The sequence below is a fragment of the Oncorhynchus mykiss genome, chromosome 4, assembly GCF_013265735.2.
Source record: "Oncorhynchus mykiss isolate Arlee chromosome 4, USDA_OmykA_1.1, whole genome shotgun sequence".
Classification (NCBI taxonomy): Eukaryota; Metazoa; Chordata; class Actinopteri; order Salmoniformes; family Salmonidae; genus Oncorhynchus; species Oncorhynchus mykiss.
The window spans coordinates 34,730,710-34,752,628 of NC_048568.1; the positions used below are offsets into that span (position 1 = coordinate 34,730,710).

Sequence of the window (21,919 nt, forward strand, 5' to 3'; positions counted from 1 at the left end):
AGAATTAGTTTGTTAGATATTTGATTGGTTTAGTCTAGTTTTAAAACACAAGTGAATGTGCATGTGAGAGCAAAAACAATGCTAGAGCAAAGGCCAATGTAAACAACACAAACCAGTGGAAAAAAATAATCTCCCATTTTGTATCCAGCAACACCATCTACCGGTGAGATTTGTTAATACATAAAAACGTGAATCAGTCATTCACATCTATTACAGTTCATATCAGGAAATGAGTCAATTAAAATAGATTCATTAGGCCCTAATCTATGGATTTCACATGACTGGGCAAGGGCGTGGGCCCACCCACTTGGGAGCAAGGCCCAGTCAATCAGATTGAGTTTTTCCCCACAAAAGGGCTTTACTGGGGACAGAAATACTCCTCAGTTTCATCAGCTGTCCGGTTGACTGGTCTCAGACGATTCCACAGGTGAAGAAACCGGATGTCGAGGTCCTTGGCTGACGTGGTCTGCGGTTGTGAGGCCGGTTGTACGTACTGCCAAATTCTCTAGAACAACGTTGGAGGCGGCTTATGGTATAGCAGTGAACATTCAATTCTCTGGCAACAGCTCTGGTAGACATTCCTGCATTCAGCATGCCAATTGAATGCTCCTTCAAAACTTCATACATCTGTGGCATTGTGTGTGTGACAAAACGGCACATTTTATTTTCCCCAGCACAAGGTGCACACAAGGTGTGTAATGATCATGCTGTATCATCAGCTTCTTGATATGCCACACCTGTCAGATTTATAGATTATCTTGGCAAAGGATAAATGCTCACTAACAGGGATGTAAATTTGTGCACAACATTTGAGAGAAATAAGCTTTTTGTGTGTATGGAACATTTCTGGGATCTTTTATTTCAGCTCATGAAACATGGGAAAAACACTTTATATATTGCATTTATATATAGAACCCTTTAGGTTCAGTTAAAACTGAAAAAAATAAACAAAACATTGTGTATATTCAGCTGTAAACTATTTGAAACAGAACGCCTGACACGTAACATTTTACTCGTGAAACAGATATGTTGAACTAGCTTGCTTGAGGTTTTGATATAACATATAGCCTAATACAGCTTTACTAAGAGCAAGGTGAGGTTTCTTGCATCTAAAAACAAGTATTATTAAATGGAATAAGAAAATGAAATAGATTAGAACAATGCATGGATAGTAAAGGGGGATTGAACATTGAAGTTTTGCTTCTAAAGTTCAGTACATTTCAGACAATATTTTTTAAAGTCGTCCTCACGAGCCAAAATGGGTCCCCGAAAAATATGCACAATTGTGTACTACATCATCCATTTTGTATGATATGTCATGTCCTGCAAAAAAAAAATGCAATTCGTATAATATGGTACGAGTTTGTAAGTGCTTAAGATCCCGACTGCATCTAAGTGTAAATAATAAATAAATAATGTGTTAATGTCTGTTTTGTATGGTGTGCAGTAAAACCAAAACGCATATATTTTTTCAGCGCTTCATATCAATAACCATTCTACCTTGTTAGTGCACTAGAGTGCACATATCTAAAGATATAAAATACACTTTTCTAAATATACTTTCATGTGTAAAATTTGAACACCCTATGACATTTTCATTAAAAAAACTACATATTTTACCAAATACTATTAAAGACTACAATGTGATGGTGATGAGGATTGTAGGAAAGTGATCCTTTCTCTCCTCATGACAGAGAACATTAGGTGACATTGGTCCCTGATGTGAGTATTACATCTACAGTCCTAAACAATGTGTTTTTTTCTCCTGTTGATACAATATTATCTGATAAAGATGTTTGTAATAATGTGTAAAAAAGAGAAATAATATAAAATTCTGATAAACAATAAAGGTCCTACAGCTGATGACAGGGTTGTGTGCAACTAAGCATTTGCATAACATATGATATCTACCCACCACTAGGAGGCTCTTTACTTCTTGTCTTTGACATCTTTGTCAGGCTGCTCAATAAGTTCCCCCTTGTGATACTTCTGTCCGATCCCATAAGGCACGTGTGCAGCGATGGTCCCCAGCTCCTTGGCTCCCTCGATGTGGAACATCTGGTCGTCAAAGAATATGTGGGGACGGATCATTTGCAGGAGAGGCCCTTTGGGGGCCCCGGCTAGGAACAGGGCTTCGTCGATCTCCAGGCCCCAGCTCCTGAGCGTCTTGAGGACACGGGCCCCTGAGCTGGCTGCACTGCGGGCTGTTACCAAGTAGGTACGAATGGGGCAGGTCATACGCTCGTTCTTGGCGTAGAACTTTCTCTGGAGCTTCCCCAGCACCTCCAGGAAACACTTCAAGGGACCCTGAGAGAAACAAATGAGACATAGGGTTAGCATAGCATTGTTTTTACTTTTGTCCAAAATCTAAGTAAATAATACATATCAATGGGTTATTGGGACAGTCCTCTTTTATAGATGGTCTTAAGATGTTCAAACTATCACCAAGATATTAACTGCCAATGTTGATTTGCAACAACTTGGTACAATTAAGGGATTAGGGATAGTGTGACAGTTAGTTAAAAAGTTGGTTGCTAGTTAGTTGAAAATCTATAACCCCTATATACACTCTTATAAAAAAGGGTTACAAAAGGGTTATTCGGCTGTCCCCACAGGATAACCCTGTTTGGTTCCCGGTAGAACCCTTTTTGGTCCCGGGTAGAACCCTTTTGAGTTTCATGTAAAACCCTCTGTGGAAAGGGTTCTACCTGGAACCAAAAACGGTTTCCTATGGGGACAGCCAAATAACCCCTTTACATTGTAGATAGCCCATTTTTTTCTAACAGTGTAGGAGACTCCAAATAAGGAAATCTGAAGAAAAAAAACAATGTCAAACATTTACATAAAATGTAGACATGCAGTACTTCAGAGTCCTCTCGTGATCACCTTTTTAAGAGGTATGTTCTCAAACTCCTGCTCGTGCTCAAAGAACTTATCCAGGCCACGTTGTTTCGCGATGATCTCCGACTCATCAGAGAAGAGGACTGCGTCTCCGTCAAAAGCTACTTTCAGCTGTGTGTCGGACAGCTGGTTCTCCACATCTCCAGATGCAAACATGGTCGCTGCAGCAATGCCTGTTTATAAAATATTATTAGGGTTTTATACATTCTCATAACAAATAATCTCATAATCTTTAAATATTAATAATAGTTAATAATCTTTAAATATTTCTGTTCCAAAGAAACGTGTCCATAAACCAGAATACACATTTTTTTGTTGCTGGAATTTATTTGTTGCTCGAAGCAGCCAACCCCTGGTCCTTGTCCTAGGAATTGATTTGAATCTGGATTTGAATCTGGATTGGCCATTTCAGGCCTCAGATCAATTTAAGAGTATAATTATTGATTTTAAGATGACTCAACTGATCTCAAAATGTGAAGAACCTTGTTATATTCTTATTGATTGATTTAATTCTTACTAATAACCCCCATAAATAGTGTCTAGTGCAGGTTTTCCCAAACTGGGGTACACGTAATGCCGTCGGGGGTACGACAAATAAATATCTGATTCACAATTTTTAAAATGAAAATAAAAAAACAATTAGTAGCCTTGTTTCACTGGCAAAAATAAAATTAAACCATTTAGTGATCAGCGAAGTAACACAATGTCAAATACAGGTAGCCTAGTCAAATTAACATCCAATCACATTAACCCTTACTCTCTAACGGGAATTCCACTAATTCCACTCATTCCGTTGACTTGAAAATGTATAAATGGTTAAAAAAAAAGTAAGGCCCGCGTCCATAGAGACACATACCAGCTCTACTGGTAGTACTGCTACTACCAGCAGTACTACATCTGTACCTGTCGACGACACAAGTTGTTCTGCTTCCACAACCACATCCAATGCTAGCATCAGTAATTTTAAATTTGTTGTTAGCTCAGCTATTATGAACACTGACAGTTGTGAATCCGATGCAGCCGAAGAGCTACTGCCCCCTTGTCTGGGAAAGCACTGAACAACAGGACGTTGGACCATTGAGGAGGCGCTAATATGATGAGAACTACATTGATTTGTGGTTCACTTATATTGGGAGTAGTGCCTTTCCTCATCCACATTGTGTTATATGTGCAAAAGTACTATGTCACAACTCGATGAATCCTTCACTCTTACGCAGACATTTAGAAACAAACATGCCAATTTGAAAAATAAGCAGCGGGAGTTTTTGGAGCAAGAATTAAGCAGCTCAGCGTTCAACACCAAAGCGCCCTCAAAGCTCAACACTAAGCTAAGGATCCTGGGTCTAAACACCTCCCTCTGCAACTGGATCCTGGACTTCTTGACGGGCCGCCCCCAGGTGGTGAGGGTAGGTAGCAACACATCTACCATGCTGATCCTAAACACTGGAGCTCCCCAGGGGTGCGTGCTCAGTCCCCTCCTGTACTCCCTGTTCATCCACAACTGCATGGCCAGACACGACTCCAACACCATCATTAAGTTTGCAGACGACGCAACAGTGGTAGGCCTGATCACCAACAATGACAAGACAGCCTATAGGGAGGAGGTCAGAGACCTGTCCGGGTGTTGCCAGAATAACACCCTATCCCTCAACGTAATCAAGACTAAGGAGATGATTGTGGACTACAGGAAAAGGAGGACGGAGCATGCCCCCATTCTCTTCAACGGGGCTGTAGTGGAGCAGGTTGAGAGCTTCAAGTTCCTTGGTGTCCAAATCAATAACAAACTAGAATGGTCCAAACACACCAAGACAGTCGTGATGAGGGCACGACAAAGCCTATTCCCCTCTAAGGAAACTAAAAAGATTTGGCATGGGTCCTGAGATCCTCAAAAGGTTCTACAGCTGCAATATCGAGAGTGGTTGCATTACTGCCTGGTACGGCAATTGCTTGGCCTCTGACCGCAAGGCACTACAGAGGGTAGTGCGTATGGCCCAGTACATCACTGGGGCTAAGCTGCCTGCCAACCAGGACCTCTACACCAGGCAGTGTCAGAGGAAGGCCCTAAAACATGTCAAAGACCCCATCCACCCCAGTCATAGACTGTTCTCTCTACTACCGCATGTCAGCGGTACCGGAGTGCCAAGTCTAGGACAAAAATGCCATAAGACTCCTGAACAGGTAATCAAATGGCTACTCTGACTATTTGCATTGTGTGTCCCCACAACCCCTCTTTTTACGTTGCTGCTACTCTCTGTTTATCATATACGCATAGTCACTTTAACTATACATTCATGTACATACTACCTCAATTGAGCTGACCAACCAGTACTCCAACACATTGGCTAACCGGGCTATCTGCATTCTTTCACGCTACTGCTACTCTCTGTTCATCATATATGCATAGTCACTTTATCCAAATCTACATGTACATACTACCTCAATCAGCCTGACTAACCGGTGTCTGTATGTAGCCTCGCTACTTTTATAGCCTCGCTACTGTATACAGCCTCGCTACTGTAATTTTCCACTGTTGTTTTATTTCTTTAGTTACCTTTGTTCACCTAATACCTTTTTGCACTATTGGTTAGAGCCTGTTAGTAAGCATTTCACTGTAAGGTCTACACCTGTTGTATTCAGCGCACGTGACAGCTTTGATTTGATTCTTCAAACCACTGGAAACCAGGACAACAGGAGAGGATATTTTTCAAGTAATGGACAGCTTTGTGACATCAAATGGACTTTGGTGGTCAAGATGTGTTGGTATCTGTACTGATGGCGCAAAAGTCATGACAGGGAGACATAGTGGATTGCTCTCAATACCACTTGGGTACACTGCAGCATCCACCAAGAGGCTGTTGCTAGAAAAGGAATACCTGACAGCTTGAAAGATGTTTTGGACACTACAGTGAAAATGGTTAACTTTGTTAAAGCAAGGCCTCTGAACTCTTGTGTATTTTCTGCATTATGCATTGATATGGACAGCGACCATGTAAAGCTTTTGAAACATACAGAAGTGTGCTGGTTATCAAGGGGAAAAGTATTGACACATTTTTTTTTAATTGAGAGACGAGCGTAAAGTTTTCATTACTGACCATAATTTTCATTTCTCTGACCGATTGCATGATGACGAGTTTCTCACAGGACTGGCCTATCTGGGTGATGTTTTTTCTCGCCTGAATGATCTGAATCTAGGATTACAGGGACTCTCCGCAACTATATTCAATGTGCGGGACAAAATTGAGGCTATAATTAAGAAGTTGGAGCTCTTCTCTGTCAGCATTAACACGGATTAAACATGGGTCTTTCCATCATTGGATGATGTTTTTGTGTGACTATGAACTCAAGCTTACAGACAATGTCAAATGTGATTTAGCGAAGCACCTGAGTGAGTTTGGTGCACAATTACGCAGGTACTTTCCCGAAACGGATGACCCAAACAACTGGATTCGTTATCCCTTTCATGCCCTGCCTCCAGTCCACTTACCGATATCTGAACAAGAGAGCCTCATTGAAATTGCAGGCCTTCTGTGAAAATTTAATCAAAAGCCACTGGCAGATTTCTGGATTGGGCTGGATTGGGTTGGGCTGGATTGGGCTGGATTGGGCTGGATTGGGCTGGATTGGGTTGGGCTGGATTGGGCTGGATTGGGCTGGATTGGGTTGGGCTGGATTGGGCTGGATTGGGTTGGGCTGGATTGGGCTGGATTGGGTTGGGCTGGATTGGGCTGGATTGGGTTGGGCTGGATTGGGCTGGATTGGGCTGGATTGGGTTGGGCTGGATTGGGCTGGATTGGGTTGGGCTGGATTGGGCTGGATTGGGCTGGATTGGGTTGGGCTGGATTGGGCTGGATTGGGTTGGGCTGGATTGGGTTGGGCTGGATTGGGTTGGGCTGGATTGGGCTGGATTGGGTTGGGCTGGATTGGGTTGGGCTGGATTGGGCTGGATTGGGTTGGGCTGGATTGGGTTGGGCTGGATTGGGCTGCGCTCAGAGTATCCTTGGCAAATAGCGCAGTTAAGCCCTTTGCAACCACGTACTGTACCTATGTGAGAGTGGATTCTCAGCCATCACTAAACTAAATACAGGCACAGACTGTGAGTGGGAAAAGACAGAGACTCTTTCCAATACAACCCAACATTGCATCCTTTCAAGCACACCCTTCTCATTAACCTGTGGTGAATTATTCACAATTTTCAATGAACAAGTTTTTAAAATTTTTTTATCTAGGCAAGTCAGTTAAGAACAAATTCTTATTTTCAATGACGGCCTAGGAACAGTGGGTTAACTGCCTGCTCAGGGGCAGAACGACAGATTTGTACCTTGTCAGCTCGGGGGTTTGAACTTGCAACCTTCCAGTTACTAGTACAACGCTCTAACCACTAGGCTACCCTGCCGCCCCAGGTTTTATATGTTAGATGACAAAGTAAAGAGCAAAATGATTGATTATTATTATATTATTATTTGCGCCCTGGTCCTATAAGAGCTTTTTGTCACTTCCCACGAACTGTGTGTGTGTGTGTGTGTGTGTGTGTGTGTGTGTGTGTGTGTGTGTGTGTGTGTGTGTGTGTGTGTGTGTGTGTGTGTGTATGTATGTATGTGTGTATGTATGTATGTATATATATATATATATATATATATATACACACACACACACACACACACACACACACACACACACACACGTATGTAATTAATCACTTGCAGGCCGTGTCATGGTGACATTGGCTAACTCATCTCATGCGTAAATACATGTCATCAGGTCTAAGTTGTCTCACGCCGAACTACACATCTGCAGGATGTCAAATCAAAGCCACTCCTTCAGTTTAAAGTAGGTTTTGACGAAAATGTAAATGTGTCATTTTCACAAAGTTAGGATAATAACACGTTCAACTACTTAAGACATTGGCTCCAATCTAGGATGTGCCTTAATGAACAACTAAGGAATAATTCTTCACTTCTCTCATTGACTTCTCAAACCCCGGCCTGAACTGTTTGGTCTGTTTCACAAGCTTTCCTGGAAGTGTCGTGATGTTGTACAAGGAGCTACAGGAGGACAGGCTCATTGTAATGACTGGAATGGAATAAACGGAAGGGTATCGTACACATCACACATGGAAACCACATGTTTGACTATGTTCCATTGATTCCATTCCAGCCATTACAATGAGTCACAACCTATTACAACAGCATCATCCATGCATTATATCTATAGGCTATACTATAACGTGTTACCACAATGTACATCTACAGTTGTTGACTTAGCACCATTGCTAAGCTAAACAAGTTAAATCTCTAGAGGCTAAAAAACAGTGTCATCACCACCTACCCTCCTCAATGGCCTCAGTGACTTTCTCTCCATCCTTGGAGAGGTACAGGTTGGTCATGTAGGCCTTCAGATAGCCAATGGGGCTTTTCCCTCCAGTCATACAGAATCTCTCAATGGTTAAATCTGTCAGACGAAACAACAAAAACATTATCACCATATAGAAATGTGATGTAAAGTCATCAGGGTGGTGGCCAAAGATGGCCACTACATATCAAGAACAAGAGGCCTAAACAATAAAAACAACATATTTGGTCAAAGGAGCAGCATTAAAGCTGCAATATGTAACTTTTTGGTGACCCAACCAAATGCACATAGAAATTTGCGTTATAGATCTTTCATTCTCATTGAAAGCAAGTCTAACAAGCGGTAGATATCTTCTATTTGTATGCTTCCCGTTAAGTACATTTTTTTCATCTTTTACTTTCGGTTTTGTATACCAGGTGAAAATACAATATTTTTGTTTATGGAAAATGTATTTCACAGCAGTTTAGATACAATGACTGTCTGTTTGTTTCGAATTTTAGCAACAAGGAAATGACGGAGCGATTTCTGCATATTGTACCTTTTAAATTGGATGTCCAATCATTCAATGGACCCCGAGAAAGAGCACCACCAACTGGTGCTGGTTTAAATATATAGGTACAACTGTCCCAGAGTCCCGGTAAGACGACTGATAACAAGCAGGAGATAGGGATGCACACAATCCACACTTTATTGCCTATTCACCAAACAGACACACACACAACTTTACAAAGGAGGGAACTAGTAGTGTTGATAGTGTATAGTGTCAAAGATGCTTGATCAGGAAATGTCCAGAGGCAGGATTGTCCATGTAGAAGGTCCAGATATTAGTTGAAGTGGTACATGGTTCTTATGACATGTTGTCTCTGCAACCCTAAGTTCAACAAAAGCACAGACTGTGTTGGGGTTTGAAATCCCCACCAGGTACAGCTTATGATTGACTGACCAGGTCACATGAATCTAATCGGGGAAGAGAGTTCTGGAAGGGCCTTTTGCAACCCCCTAGCAACAGAGTAGTCAGGGCAAGAGGTGTGAAGCCAGGGGATGGTAACCGCTGCTGGGCTGGAGTTTCTCTCTAAAGTTTGTGCCTCTGTGTACCAGGGCCAGAGAGAGGGATTGAGATAGGGTTTTTAACAGGCCCCATACTTTGCATTACAAAACAGGTGTGTCTTATAACATCGTAGATGTGGCTGTAACATTGCAGTAAGCGTGTCAAAGCGCGTTGTATGCGTGTTTTACGGACCGTAGTGGTTGATGCTGTTGATGAGGCGCACCCCGACCTGGGCGTGGTTATTAGTCATCAGGACGATGTCAAACAGCTCCTCACTGTCGGGGTAGAGCTGCCTCAGTCTGGAGTTTACCGTCATCAGAGCCTGCAGAGTGTGTGTGTGTGAGTGTGTTTTCAGGGATTAAGAAACGATGACACAACCTGTCTGGTTTGTATTAGACTAGACCAACTACAACCTGGCTGGTTTGTATTAGACCAACTACAACCTGGCTGGTTTGTATTAGACCAACTACAACCTGGCTGGTTTGTATTAGAACAACTACAACCTGGCTGGTTTGTATTAGACTAGACCAACTACAACCTGGCTGGTTTATATTAGACCAACTACAACCTGGCTGGTTTGTATTAGACCAACTACAACCTGGCTGGTTTGTATTAGACCAACTACAACCTGGCTGGTTTGTATTAGACCAACTACAACCTGGCTGGTTTGTATTAGACCAACTACAACCTGGCTGGTTTGTATTAGACTAGACAAATTACAACCTGGCTGGTTTGTATTAGACCAACTACAACCTGGCTGGTTTATACTAGACTAGACCAACTACAACCTGACTGGTTTGTATTAGACTAGACCAACTACAACCTGGCTGGTTTATACTAGACTAGACCAACTACAACCTGACTGGTTTGTATTAGACCAACTACAACCTGACTGGTTTGTATTAGACTAGAACAACTACAACCTGGCTGGTTTGTATTAGACCAACTACAACCTGTCTGGTTTGTATTAGACTAGACCAACTACAACCTGGCTGGTTTGTACTAGACTAGACCAACTACAACCTGGCTGGTTTGTATTAGACCAACTACAACCTGGCTGGTTTGTATTAGACCAACTACAACCTGGCTGGTTTGTACTAGACTAGACCAACTACAACCTGGCTGGTTTGTATTAGACTAGACCAACTACAACCTGGCTGGTTTGTATTAGACCAACTACAACCTGGCTGGTTTGTATTAGACCAACTACAACCTGGCTGGTTTGTACTAGACTAGACCAACTACAACCTGGCTGGTTTGTATTAGACCAACTACAACCTGGCTGGTTTGTATTAGACCAACTACAACCTGGCTGGTTTGTATTAGACTAGACAAATTACAACCTGGCTGGTTTGTATTAGACCAACTACAACCTGGCTGGTTTATACTAGACTAGACCAACTACAACCTGACTGGTTTGTATTAGACTAGACCAACTACAACCTGGCTGGTTTATACTAGACTAGACCAACTACAACCTGACTGGTTTGTATTAGACCAACTACAACCTGACTGGTTTGTATTAGACCAACTACAACCTGGCTGGTTTGTATTAGACCAACTACAACCTGGCTGGTTTGTACTAGACTAGACCAACTACAACCTGGCTGGTTTGTATTAGACCAACTACAACCTGGCTGGTTTGTATTAGACCAACTACAACCTGGCTGGTTTGTATTAGACTAGACAAATTACAACCTGGCTGGTTTGTATTAGACTAGACCGACTATAACCTGGCTGGTTTGTACTAGACTAGACCAACTACAACCTGGCTGGTTTATACTAGACTAGACCGACTATAACCTGGCTGGTTTGTACTAGACTAGACCAACTACAACCTGACTTGTTTGTATTAGACCAACTACAACCTGGCTGGTTTGTATTAGACCAACTACAACCTGGCTGGTTTGTATTAGACCAACTACAACCTGGCTGGTTTGTATTAGACCAAATACATCCTGGCTGGTTTGTATTAGACTAGACCAACTACCACATGGCTGGTGTGTACTAGACTAGACCAACTACAACCTGACTGGTTTGTATTAGACCAACTACAACCTGGCTGGTTTGTATTAGACTAGACCAATTACAACCTGGCTGGTTTGTATTAGACCAACTACAACCTGGCTGGTTTGTATTAGACCAACTACAACCTGGCTGGTTTGTATTAGACCAACTACAACCTGGCTGGTTTGTATTAGACCAACTACAACCTGGCTGGTTTGTATTAGACTAGACCAACTACAACCTGGCTGGTTTGTATTAGACCAACTACAACCTGGCTGGTTTGTATTAGACCAACTACAACCTGGCTGGTTTCTATTAGACCAAATACATCCTGGCTGGTTTGTATTAGACTAGACCAACTACAACCTGGCTGATTTGTATTAGACCAACTACAACCTGGCTGGTTTGTATTAGACTAGACAAATTACAACCTGGCTGGTTTGTATTAGACCAACTACAACCTGGCTGGTTTGTATTAGACCAACTATAACCTGGCTGGTTTGTACTAGACCAACTACAACCTGGCTGGTTTGTATTAGACCAACTATAACCTGGCTGGTTTGTACTAGACCAACTACAACCTGGCTGGTTTGTATTAGACTAGACCAATTACAACCTGGCTGGTTTGTATTAGACCAACTACAACCTGGCTGGTTTGTATTAGACCAACTACAACCTGGCTGGTTTGTATTAGACCAACTACAACCTGGCTGGTTTGTATTAGACAACTTACAACCTGGCTGGTTTGTATTAGACTAGACCAACTACAACCTGGCTGGTTTGTATTAGACCAACTACAACCTGGCTGGTTTGTATTAGACCAACTACAACCTGGCTGGTTTGTACAAGACTAGACCGACTACAACCTGGCTGGTTTATACTAGACTAGACCGACTATAACCTGGCTGGTTTGTACTAGACTAGACCAACTACAACCTGGCTGGTTTGTATTAGACTAGACCGACTATAACCTGGCTGGTTTGTACTAGACTAGACCAACTACAACCTGGCTGGTTTATACTAGACTAGACCGACTATAACCTGGCTGGTTTGTACTAGACTAGACCAACTACAACCTGACTGGTTTGTATTAGACCAACTACAACCTGGCTGGTTTGTATTAGACCAACTACAACCTGGCTGGTTTGTATTAGACCAACTACAACCTGGCTGGTTTGTATTAGACCAAATACATCCTGGCTGGTTTGTATTAGACTAGAACAACTACCACATGGCTGGTGTGTACTAGACTAGACCAACTACAACCTGACTGGTTTGTATTAGACCAACTACAACCTGGCTGGTTTGTATTAGACCAAATACATCCTGGCTGGTTTGTAGTAGACTAGACCAACTACAACCTGGCTGATTTGTATTAGACTAGACCGACTACAACCTGGCTGGTTTGTATTAGACCAACTACAACCTGGCTGGTTTGTATTAGACCAAATACAACCTGGCTGGTTTGTATTAGACCAACTACAACCTGGCTGGTTTGTATTAGACCAACTACAACCTGGCTGGTTTGTATTAGACCAACTACAACCTGGCTGGTTTGTACAAGACTAGACCGACTACAACCTGGCTGGTTTATACTAGACTAGACCGACTATAACCTGGCTGGTTTGTACTAGACTAGACCAACTACAACCTGGCTGGTTTGTATTAGACTAGACCGACTACAACCTGGCTGGTTTGTATTAGACCAACTACAACCTGTCTGGTTTGTATTAGACTAGACCGACTACAACCTGGCTGGTTTGTATTAGACCAAATACAACCTGGCTGGTTTGTATTAGACTAGACCAACTACAACCTGGCTGATTTGTATTAGACCTACTACAACCTGGCTGGTTTGTATTAGACCAAATACAACCTGACTGGTTTGTATTAGACTAGACCAACTACAACCTGACTGGTTTGTATTAGACCAACAACAACCTGGCTGGTATGTATTAGACCAACTACAACCTGGCTGGTTTGTATTAGACCAAATACAACCTGGCTGGTTTGTATTAGACTAGACCAACTACAACCTGGCTGATTTGTATTAGACCAAATACAACCTGGCTGGTTTGTATTAGAACAACTACAACCTGGCTGGTTTGTATTAGACCAACTACAACCTGGCTGGTTTGTATTAGACCAAATACATCCTGGCTGGTTTGTATTAGACTAGACCAACTACAACCTGGCTGATTTGTATTAGACTAGACCAACTACAACCTGACTGGTTTGTATTAGACTAGACTGACTACAACCTGGCTGGTTTGTATTAGACCAACTACAACCTGGCTGGTTTGTATTAGACCAAATACATCCTGGCTGGTTTGTATTAGACTAGACCAACTACAACCTGGCTGATTTGTATTAGACTAGACCAACTACAACCTGACTGGTTTGTATTAGACTAGACCAACTACAACCTGGCTGGTTTGTACTAGACTAGACCAACTACAACCTGACTGGTTTGTATTAGACTAGACCAACTACAACCTGGCTGGTTTGTACTAGACTAGACCAACTACAACCTGGATGGTTTCTATTAGACTAGACCAACTACAACCTGGCTGGTTTGTACTAGACTAGACCAACTACAACCTGGCTGGTTTGTATTAGACCAACTACAACCTGGCTGGTTTGTATTAGACTAGACCGACTACAACCTGGCTGGTTTGTATTAGACCTACTACAACCTGGCTGGTTTGTACTAGACTAGACCAACTACAACCTGACTGGTTTGTATTAGACCAACTACAACCTGGCTGGTTTGTATTAGACCAACTACAACCTGGCTGGTTTGTATTAGACCAACTACAACCTGGCTGGTTTGTATTAGACCAACTACAACCTGGCTGGTTTGTATTAGACCAACTACAACCTGGCTGGTTTGTATTAGACCAACTACAACCTGACTGGTTTGTATTAGACCAACTACAACCTGTCTGGTTTGTATTAGACCAACTACAACCTGGCTGGTTTGTATTAGACCAACTACAACCTGGCTGGTTTGTATTAGACCAACTACAACCTGGCTGGTTTGTATTAGACCAACTACAACCTGGATGGTTTGTATTAGACCAACTACAACCTGGCTGGTTTGTACTAGACTAGACCAACTACAACCTGGATGGTTTCTATTAGACTAGACCAACTACAACCTGGCTGGTTTGTACTAGACTAGACCAACTACAACCTGGCTGGTTTGTATTAGACCAACTACAAACTGGCTGGTTTGTATTAGACTAGACCGACTACAACCTGGCTGGTTTGTATTAGACCTACTACAACCTGGCTGGTTTGTACTAGACTAGACCAACTACAACCTGACTGGTTTGTATTAGACCAACTACAACCTGGCTGGTTTGTATTAGACCAACTACAACCTGGCTGGTTTGTATTAGACCAACTACAACCTGGCTGGTTTGTATTAGACCAACTACAACCTGGCTGGTTTGTATTAGACCAACTACAACCTGGCTGGTTTGTATTAGACCAACTACAACCTGACTGGTTTGTATTAGACCAACTACAACCTGTCTGGTTTGTATTAGACCAACTACAACCTGGCTGGTTTGTATTAGACCAACTACAACCTGGCTGGTTTGTATTAGACCAACTACAACCTGGCTGGTTTGTATTAGACCAACTACAACCTGGATGGTTTGTATTAGACCAACTACAACCTGGCTGGTTTGTATTAGACCAACTACAACCTGGCTAGTTTGTACTAGACTAGACCGACTATAACCTGGCTGGTTTATACTAGACTAGACCGACTATAACCTGGCTGGTTTGTACTAGACTAGACCAACTACAACCTGGCTGGTTTGTACTAGACCAATTACAACCTGACTGGTTTGTACTAGACTAGACCGACTATAACCTGGCTGGTTTATACTAGACTAGACCGACTATAACCTGGCTGGTTTGTATTAGACTAGACCAACTACAACCTGGCTGGTTTGTACTAGACCAATTACAACCTGACTGGTTTGTACTAGACTAGACCAATTACAACCTGACTGGTTTGTACTAGACTAGACCAACTACAACCTGACTGGTTTGTACTAGACTAGACCAACTATAACCTGGCTGGTTTGTACTAGACCAATTACAACCTGACTGGTTTGTACTAGACTAGACCAACTACAACCTGACTGGTTTGTACTAGACCAATTACAACCTGACTGGTTTGTACTAGACTAGACCATCTACAACCTGGCTGGTTTGTATTAGACCAAATACAACCTGGCTGGTCTGTATTAGACTGAAAGCCACGGCTCCAATAAGCCACGCATCCAATCTGATAGACAGGCACCTCTACAATATATTATCAAAAAGGCTCAACATTGAATACCTCCCATCACAAAAATATTCCTTTTCAAACCTTTACACAAGGGTTCCTCGAATGAACTTTTCAGAGGGGTTCCTCAAGGAAACCTTTTTCAACTGGAAAGGTTCTGTAGGTGTGGCAACCCTAAAGGTTCTTCCAGGCACCTTTACTTCTAAGAGTGTAGAACAGTTTAAATAGGGAAAAACAAGAATATTCTGCCAAAGTGTCATTCATGCATTCATGTATAGATGGTGTGCATAATTGTGGGAAACACTATTGCCTATTGTAATTCTGAGCAAAACACTATTCTTGATGCATTACACAAATTCCATCTAGGCCTAAAGACATTGGCAACAGTGAATGAAGTTTCATTTTCACCCACAATACAGAATCTATATGAAGTCGTAGTGCAACCCCACCCTCTTATACTCCCATATGCAGACATGCAAGTAGGCCAAATCTTTAGTTAATTCAATCCCTCTAATATACCTTCACAAGGGGAAACGCAACACCTGGCATGAGTGGCTCATTCTCGTGCTCCTGTTGATTCATGTAGGCCATATACTTCTCGACTCCCTCTTCCTGATAGATCTTCCGTTCCTCATCCATGTTGAAAAGGGTTCGAGAGGAGACGGCGATTGTCACGGCATTCTGGGGTTTGGGCTATTTGGAAAACAAGATTATAAAGCAAAAGTTTTTGTCAAATAAATTAGCAATATTGTATACGTGAAGATAGTTATTTTATAGGCAAAATTGCAAACAGCTGCAAATGTAAAAATGTATAACTTACGGTTCTAGGTTTCCTTGTTTTTAAACTGTCAGAACAGGCTGATGCTGTCCAGTCCTTTTCCTCTCCAGCGTTAGTGGCTGCTGGATCGGTAGGTTTGATTTCACTCATATTTGGCCTGGGATGGAAAAGTTCTAGGTCTGGTAGATCCGTAACACTGATTCCAAATGTAGATGGACAGACCAAGCGATGACACCGTTATGGAAATGTTTGGATCGGCGTGTCTAACTCTGTTGTTCAGCATTCTCTTACAACAGATCTGATATGTCATATAACTCGCAAACACTCATGGGATAGGCTAAAGGTCGCTTTGACTATCACTGTTCAAAAATGCAACTCGTTTGCCAGTTGACTTCACCTATATTGTGGTCTGCCTAACACGTTCTGACAGAGCTCATATATACAAGCATTTTGCTACACTTGCATTAACATCTGCTAACCGTGTATGTGACAAATAAAATTTGATTTGACCTGCTTACATATTGGAAGCAAAATATTTTTATTTAGTTAAAAGATGAGGTATAATAATTTTAATCAGAATACACAATTAACGTTTAAATATTATTAGTAACATAATAAATAGCAGTAGAATAACTGCATATTAAATAATGCTGTAATTTAAATCTGTATACCCCATGTAGGCTACTGCCCCTTTAAGAGCTATAAATAATTGTGTACCCTATTTTGTGATTCTCACCAAATATATTGTTGTTTTCTCACACTATTCAAACCCAAAAAGTGAATATCGCGATTATAAAACTCTCTTTATAGATCACATATTTCAAACAAATAATCTGAACTAAAAACTCCACACATATTTTGGAATTTATTTGCATCCTTGAAAATCGCTAATCAATATCCAAAAACAGCACACAAAAACCTATACATCGCCATCTTCTCTTTTTTGTGGCACCAATGTGAGGGTTTATGGCAGGGGAAACGGTGCTGCAGTATTCTAGTGTGTGGTGCGGGTGTGATGAGAGATCCGGTGGAATACGACGTTACGAGCGCTGATGCCTTGATCCACAGGCGAAATCCCAGGGGGGAAGGGGGGACACAACCCCCCCCCATCCTGGGAAAAATATGATTTGTACCCCCCAATATATCACTGGAAACATAACTATGTAATTTCAATAATATTAATAATACTCAATGAAAGCACTTGCGCTAATTGTAGACACTTATTAGCTCGTTTTTAAGTTTCAAAAGATTGCGACCCCCACCCTTTGCCTCACAATGGTTTATCCACTGCCTCCCAACCCTCAGCAGTGGCACAAGATGCAGGTACTGTGCATGTGTGGGAATCTGACGGAGTCTACCACTCAATACAAGAAAACACATTTAATAACCGTCACCAGTCTTCATTTTCGTGGCATTCTATTACAGGTCACATTATGTTAGTTGATGTTTGCTAGCTAGCTACAGTAACATCAACCAGTGTTTGCAGCTATTTGAATCAATGAGAGAAACTAGCGATGCAATGTTGTGTGTTCCTTAACTGGCAAGGTAACAGGGTTCGTGTCTACCGTCTGAAAGGCACTTAATACACGTAACTAACGTGAGGTTATTCCAGTCAATCGCACCATAATTATGTTTTATGTTGTCAGGGTTCACACACACACAATGGCTGAATTTGCACAGCCAGCGAGCAAACTAAAGCAAACATTAGCTAGCAAGCTAGCTAGTACCTATTCAATTTATGTGGAGTCGTCAAAGATGGAATATTTGTTATCGTCTGTTTATGCCAAGATCAGCATGTAGCTGTAGTGCTTCGACGTTCCTGTGATACGGTTAGCTATAAACTGAACTCCAAACGGAACAGAACTACTCTACCATTGTCTTAAATATATTTAATGGTCTCGTTGCAAAAGCTAAATTGTCGCTTGGGGACTTTGAAGCACCTGTGTGCCGATCTTGAGTAAACTGACGATAGCAAAGATTATAGCAAACGCCACCGAAACGTAATTGGTGCCCGCTAGCTCTGCAAATTCAGCTATTGTTGGAAGCCAGCCACTAAAAAACAAACTACATTACAATTACAAAAGGTTGCAGCATGCGTTGTGTAAATGGTTAACTCATACAGCTGTCAACCCTTGTCACTGCAATCCGTTTCATATTTGCTAGCTGACCAGCTAGCTAGCTACCTTTTAGATTGAAGCCCATCTAGAATGATAGAAGCCCATCTCCTACTGGTAATAACCTGCACACTGTGTGTAGCCAGCCAGGTAAAAAAAATGGCAGAAAAAGGACAGAGTATTTTTCAGTACACCAAAACGCTAAGTAAGAACCCTAGTAGCCTAATATCTCAAAAACAAGTTGATAAAATGCTAATAAGAAAGTGAAATGCTAATAGAAATGTTTCACAATGATGTCATTAGGCATATCAGGCAACAGATGGCACACAGACAGCAGAGCTGGGGACAGATGGGCAGGGACAGCAGAGATGGGGACAGATGGGCAGGGACAGCAGAGCTGGGGACAGATGGCACACAGACAGCAGAGCTGGGGACAGATGGCACACAGACAGCGGAGCTGGGGACAGATGGCACACAGACAGCGGAGCTGGGGACAGATGGCACACAGACAGCAGAGCTGGGGACAGATGGCACACAGACAGCAGAGCTGGGGACAGATGGGCAGAGGGACAGGGAGTCTCAGGTAAGTTTGTTGAGTCTTTGTTTGGCAACATTATGAAAGGTTTTTTAGACTTGTAAAATAGGACATAATTGGAAACACCCCCACTCTCAACTTAAACTGGTGACTGAACTAAGATTTGTTTAAGGCAATGGTATTGCTGTTGTGATTAATTGTGTCGTTTTGGGTACCGGTAGTTAGGAGTACAGCAAACACCTTATTTATTTTCTAGGATTCAGACTGTGAGGCAGTGAGTGTGGTGAAAGGGGAAGAGCCAGGGAGAGAGACTTCAGGACGGTTTCACATCTACGGCAGGACCAGGTGTCAACCTTGTTGCCAGCAGCACCAGTATAGGGAACAGTGGCACAGCATTGTCCAGTTACCTCAGTTATGGCACAAAACCATATCAGCCACACCCACAATTTATAGAACCGCAAACTCTTGCCAACAGACTGTTGACGTTTCAAGAAAGATGACTTTGCAATTTCCCCTGGCTACCTTATAATCCATCAGTAAAAGGAGTGTTGTGTTTTCACTGTAGCCAAGGGTTTTCAAGCCAGCCATCTATTGGCCAAAGAGCAGATGCTGCCTTCATTAGTGCAGGATTTAGGAACTGGAGAAAAGCCATTGTAAAATTCACAGCACGTCAAAACTGCCAAACCCACCGCCACTTTGTAACTGTAAAAGCACACCAGTGAAATCCAATCAGTGTTCAATTATCTTCTGCATGGGGTTAACAGAATAAGTTATGAAAGCTACCTAGCACTGTATGAGAAAGCAACAACATTGATTGACTCCATTGAGACACACTCAAGACGATTTGCTGGCAAAACAGTGGATCACTGTAGGGCAGAATTTTTTTAAGTGTTGGATGGTGTGGAGGTTCAGTTTGGCGACTGTTTTGACCAGGACAATCTAAATGTCCTGCAAACGTTGGAAAGAGCGCTTCTCACGGGGCAATTGGATGAGTCTCTAGATCAGTACCCAGAGCTGAACATAGATTCTCTTTCAGTGCAGTTGCCTCTCTTTTGAAACAAATACCCCTGTAGCAGCAGTAGAGAGGCAGCAGAGGTCCTCAGGAAGCTTCCAGTGGAGGTGTGGGGGTTGGTTGACCAACTTGAGGTGCTGATCAGAATTTTTTGTTTGTGGTGCCAGTGTCTTCATGTGAGGCTGAGAGGAGTTTCAGTGCACTCCGCAGGTGAAAGACTTGGCTACAGGCTAGCATGGGCCAAGAGAGACTGAATGGCGTAGTTGTCTATAATGTACATAAAGACAGGCTGGACAAATGTTCGGTTCTTTTGTTCAGTAGTGTGTGTAGCAGTGGTTCTCAACCTTTTTTGGGTACTGGAACCCCTGCATATTTTGAGGCAAGGCAGGCAAGGTTTTGAGTGGTCCTCAGGGACCTCCACCCCCTCTATATTATAGGTAAAGTTACTGGAATCCGTGTGGTGATGAATACGTTCATTACACTTTTTTATTTCACGGAACCCTTGTAATTACACCACTGACCAATAGGGGTCCACGGACCCCTGTTTGAGAACCACAGGTGTATAGTATATTTGTTCTTTTGTTTAGTAGTTTTCAGTTTTTAGTACATGACAGTACACATACTATTTATTTTGTTATTCTTATTTAAAATTGCATACTTTGTGTGACATACTTGTCCATAGTTGCTGTTTGAAGAGTTGAGACACTGACTGAACAATAAATCAGTATTTTTGAAGGATATTTTGTTAGATTTTTTGGGGTTATTCATTGAGGTAGTTCTTTCACTTTTAGAATTGTACTTATTTTGAGCTTTTTGTTCTTGTAAAGCTGTTGTAGTAGACTCAGGCCAGTGGCACATATTTAATGACTATATAAATGTATCAGAAAAAGTCAAATTAAAATTCAATTCAATACGGAGACCAACTTTGTGATGGTTCTCAATGGAGATTATTTTAGATGACATCACACCACGTTCATTGTATTTATGAAAACTGCACCCACACACAGTGTACAGTACCATTACCACCTACTGCCCTTTCTTGGTATTGCTGGTTGTAAATACAAATACCTGAATACATACTGGACTGATAAGGAACACTGCTATAACTATTATTAGTAGTAGTTGTCACGGCCGTCCTCCTCTTCATCTGAAGAGGAGAGGCGAGATGGATCGGAGGACCAAAATGCGGCGTGGTATGTGTTCATCATTAATTTTAATAAAGAAAACACTGAACACTGAAACCCTATACAAAAACAATAAACGAAATAACAACCGTGTAGCTAATGCGAACTGCGCTGAAACAAGCAATCAACATAGACAATCACCCACAAACAAACAGTGCAACCCAGGCTACCTAAGTATGATTCTCAATCAGAGACAACTAATGACACCTGCCTCTGATTGAGAACCATACTAGGCCGAAACATAGAAATCCCCAAATCATAGAAAATCAAACATAGACTGCCCACCCAACTCACGCCCTGACCATACTAAATAAATACAAAACAAAGGAAAATTTTTTTTTATTTATTTTTTTATTTATTTTTTTATTTCACCTTTATTTAACCAGGTAGGCTAGTTGAGAACAAGTTCTCATTTGCAACTGCGACTTGGCCAAGATAAGGCATAGCAGTGTGAACAGACAACACAGAGTTACACATGGAGTAAACAATTAACAAGTCAATAACACAGTAGAAAAAAGGGGAGTCTATATATACATTGTGTGCAAAAGGCATGAGAAGGTAGGCAAATAATTACAATTATGCAGATTAACACTGGAGTGATAAATGATCAGATGGTTATGTACAGGTAGAGATATTGGTGTGCAAAAGAGCAGAAAAATAAAAATAAATAAATAAAAACAGTATG

At 41.8% G+C, this 21,919-nt stretch overlaps 1 protein-coding gene across 2 annotated transcripts in view; it reads right to left on the reverse strand.

The window, feature by feature from the left end:
• Positions 1-836: 836 nt before the first annotated feature.
• LOC110522547 (cytosolic 5'-nucleotidase 1A) overlaps positions 837-21,919 on the reverse strand; it is a 52,779-nt gene continuing 31,696 nt past the window's right edge. The window contains exons 1-6 of one of the 2 annotated variants that reach the window (XM_021601001.2): positions 16,432-16,837; positions 16,131-16,304; positions 9,491-9,620; positions 8,227-8,349; positions 2,887-3,074; positions 837-2,307 (exon numbers count right to left, since the gene is read on the reverse strand). In XM_021601001.2, coding sequence (XP_021456676.2) covers positions 1,930-2,307; positions 2,887-3,074; positions 8,227-8,349; positions 9,491-9,620; positions 16,131-16,304; positions 16,432-16,539 — 1,101 coding nt within the window. In that variant the 5' untranslated portion in view covers positions 16,540-16,837 and the 3' untranslated portion in view covers positions 837-1,929. Of the gene's footprint in view, positions 2,308-2,886; positions 3,075-8,226; positions 8,350-9,490; positions 9,621-16,130; positions 16,305-16,431; positions 16,838-21,919 lie in introns of those variants that run through there. The other variant, XM_036976154.1, reaches the window with a different exon arrangement.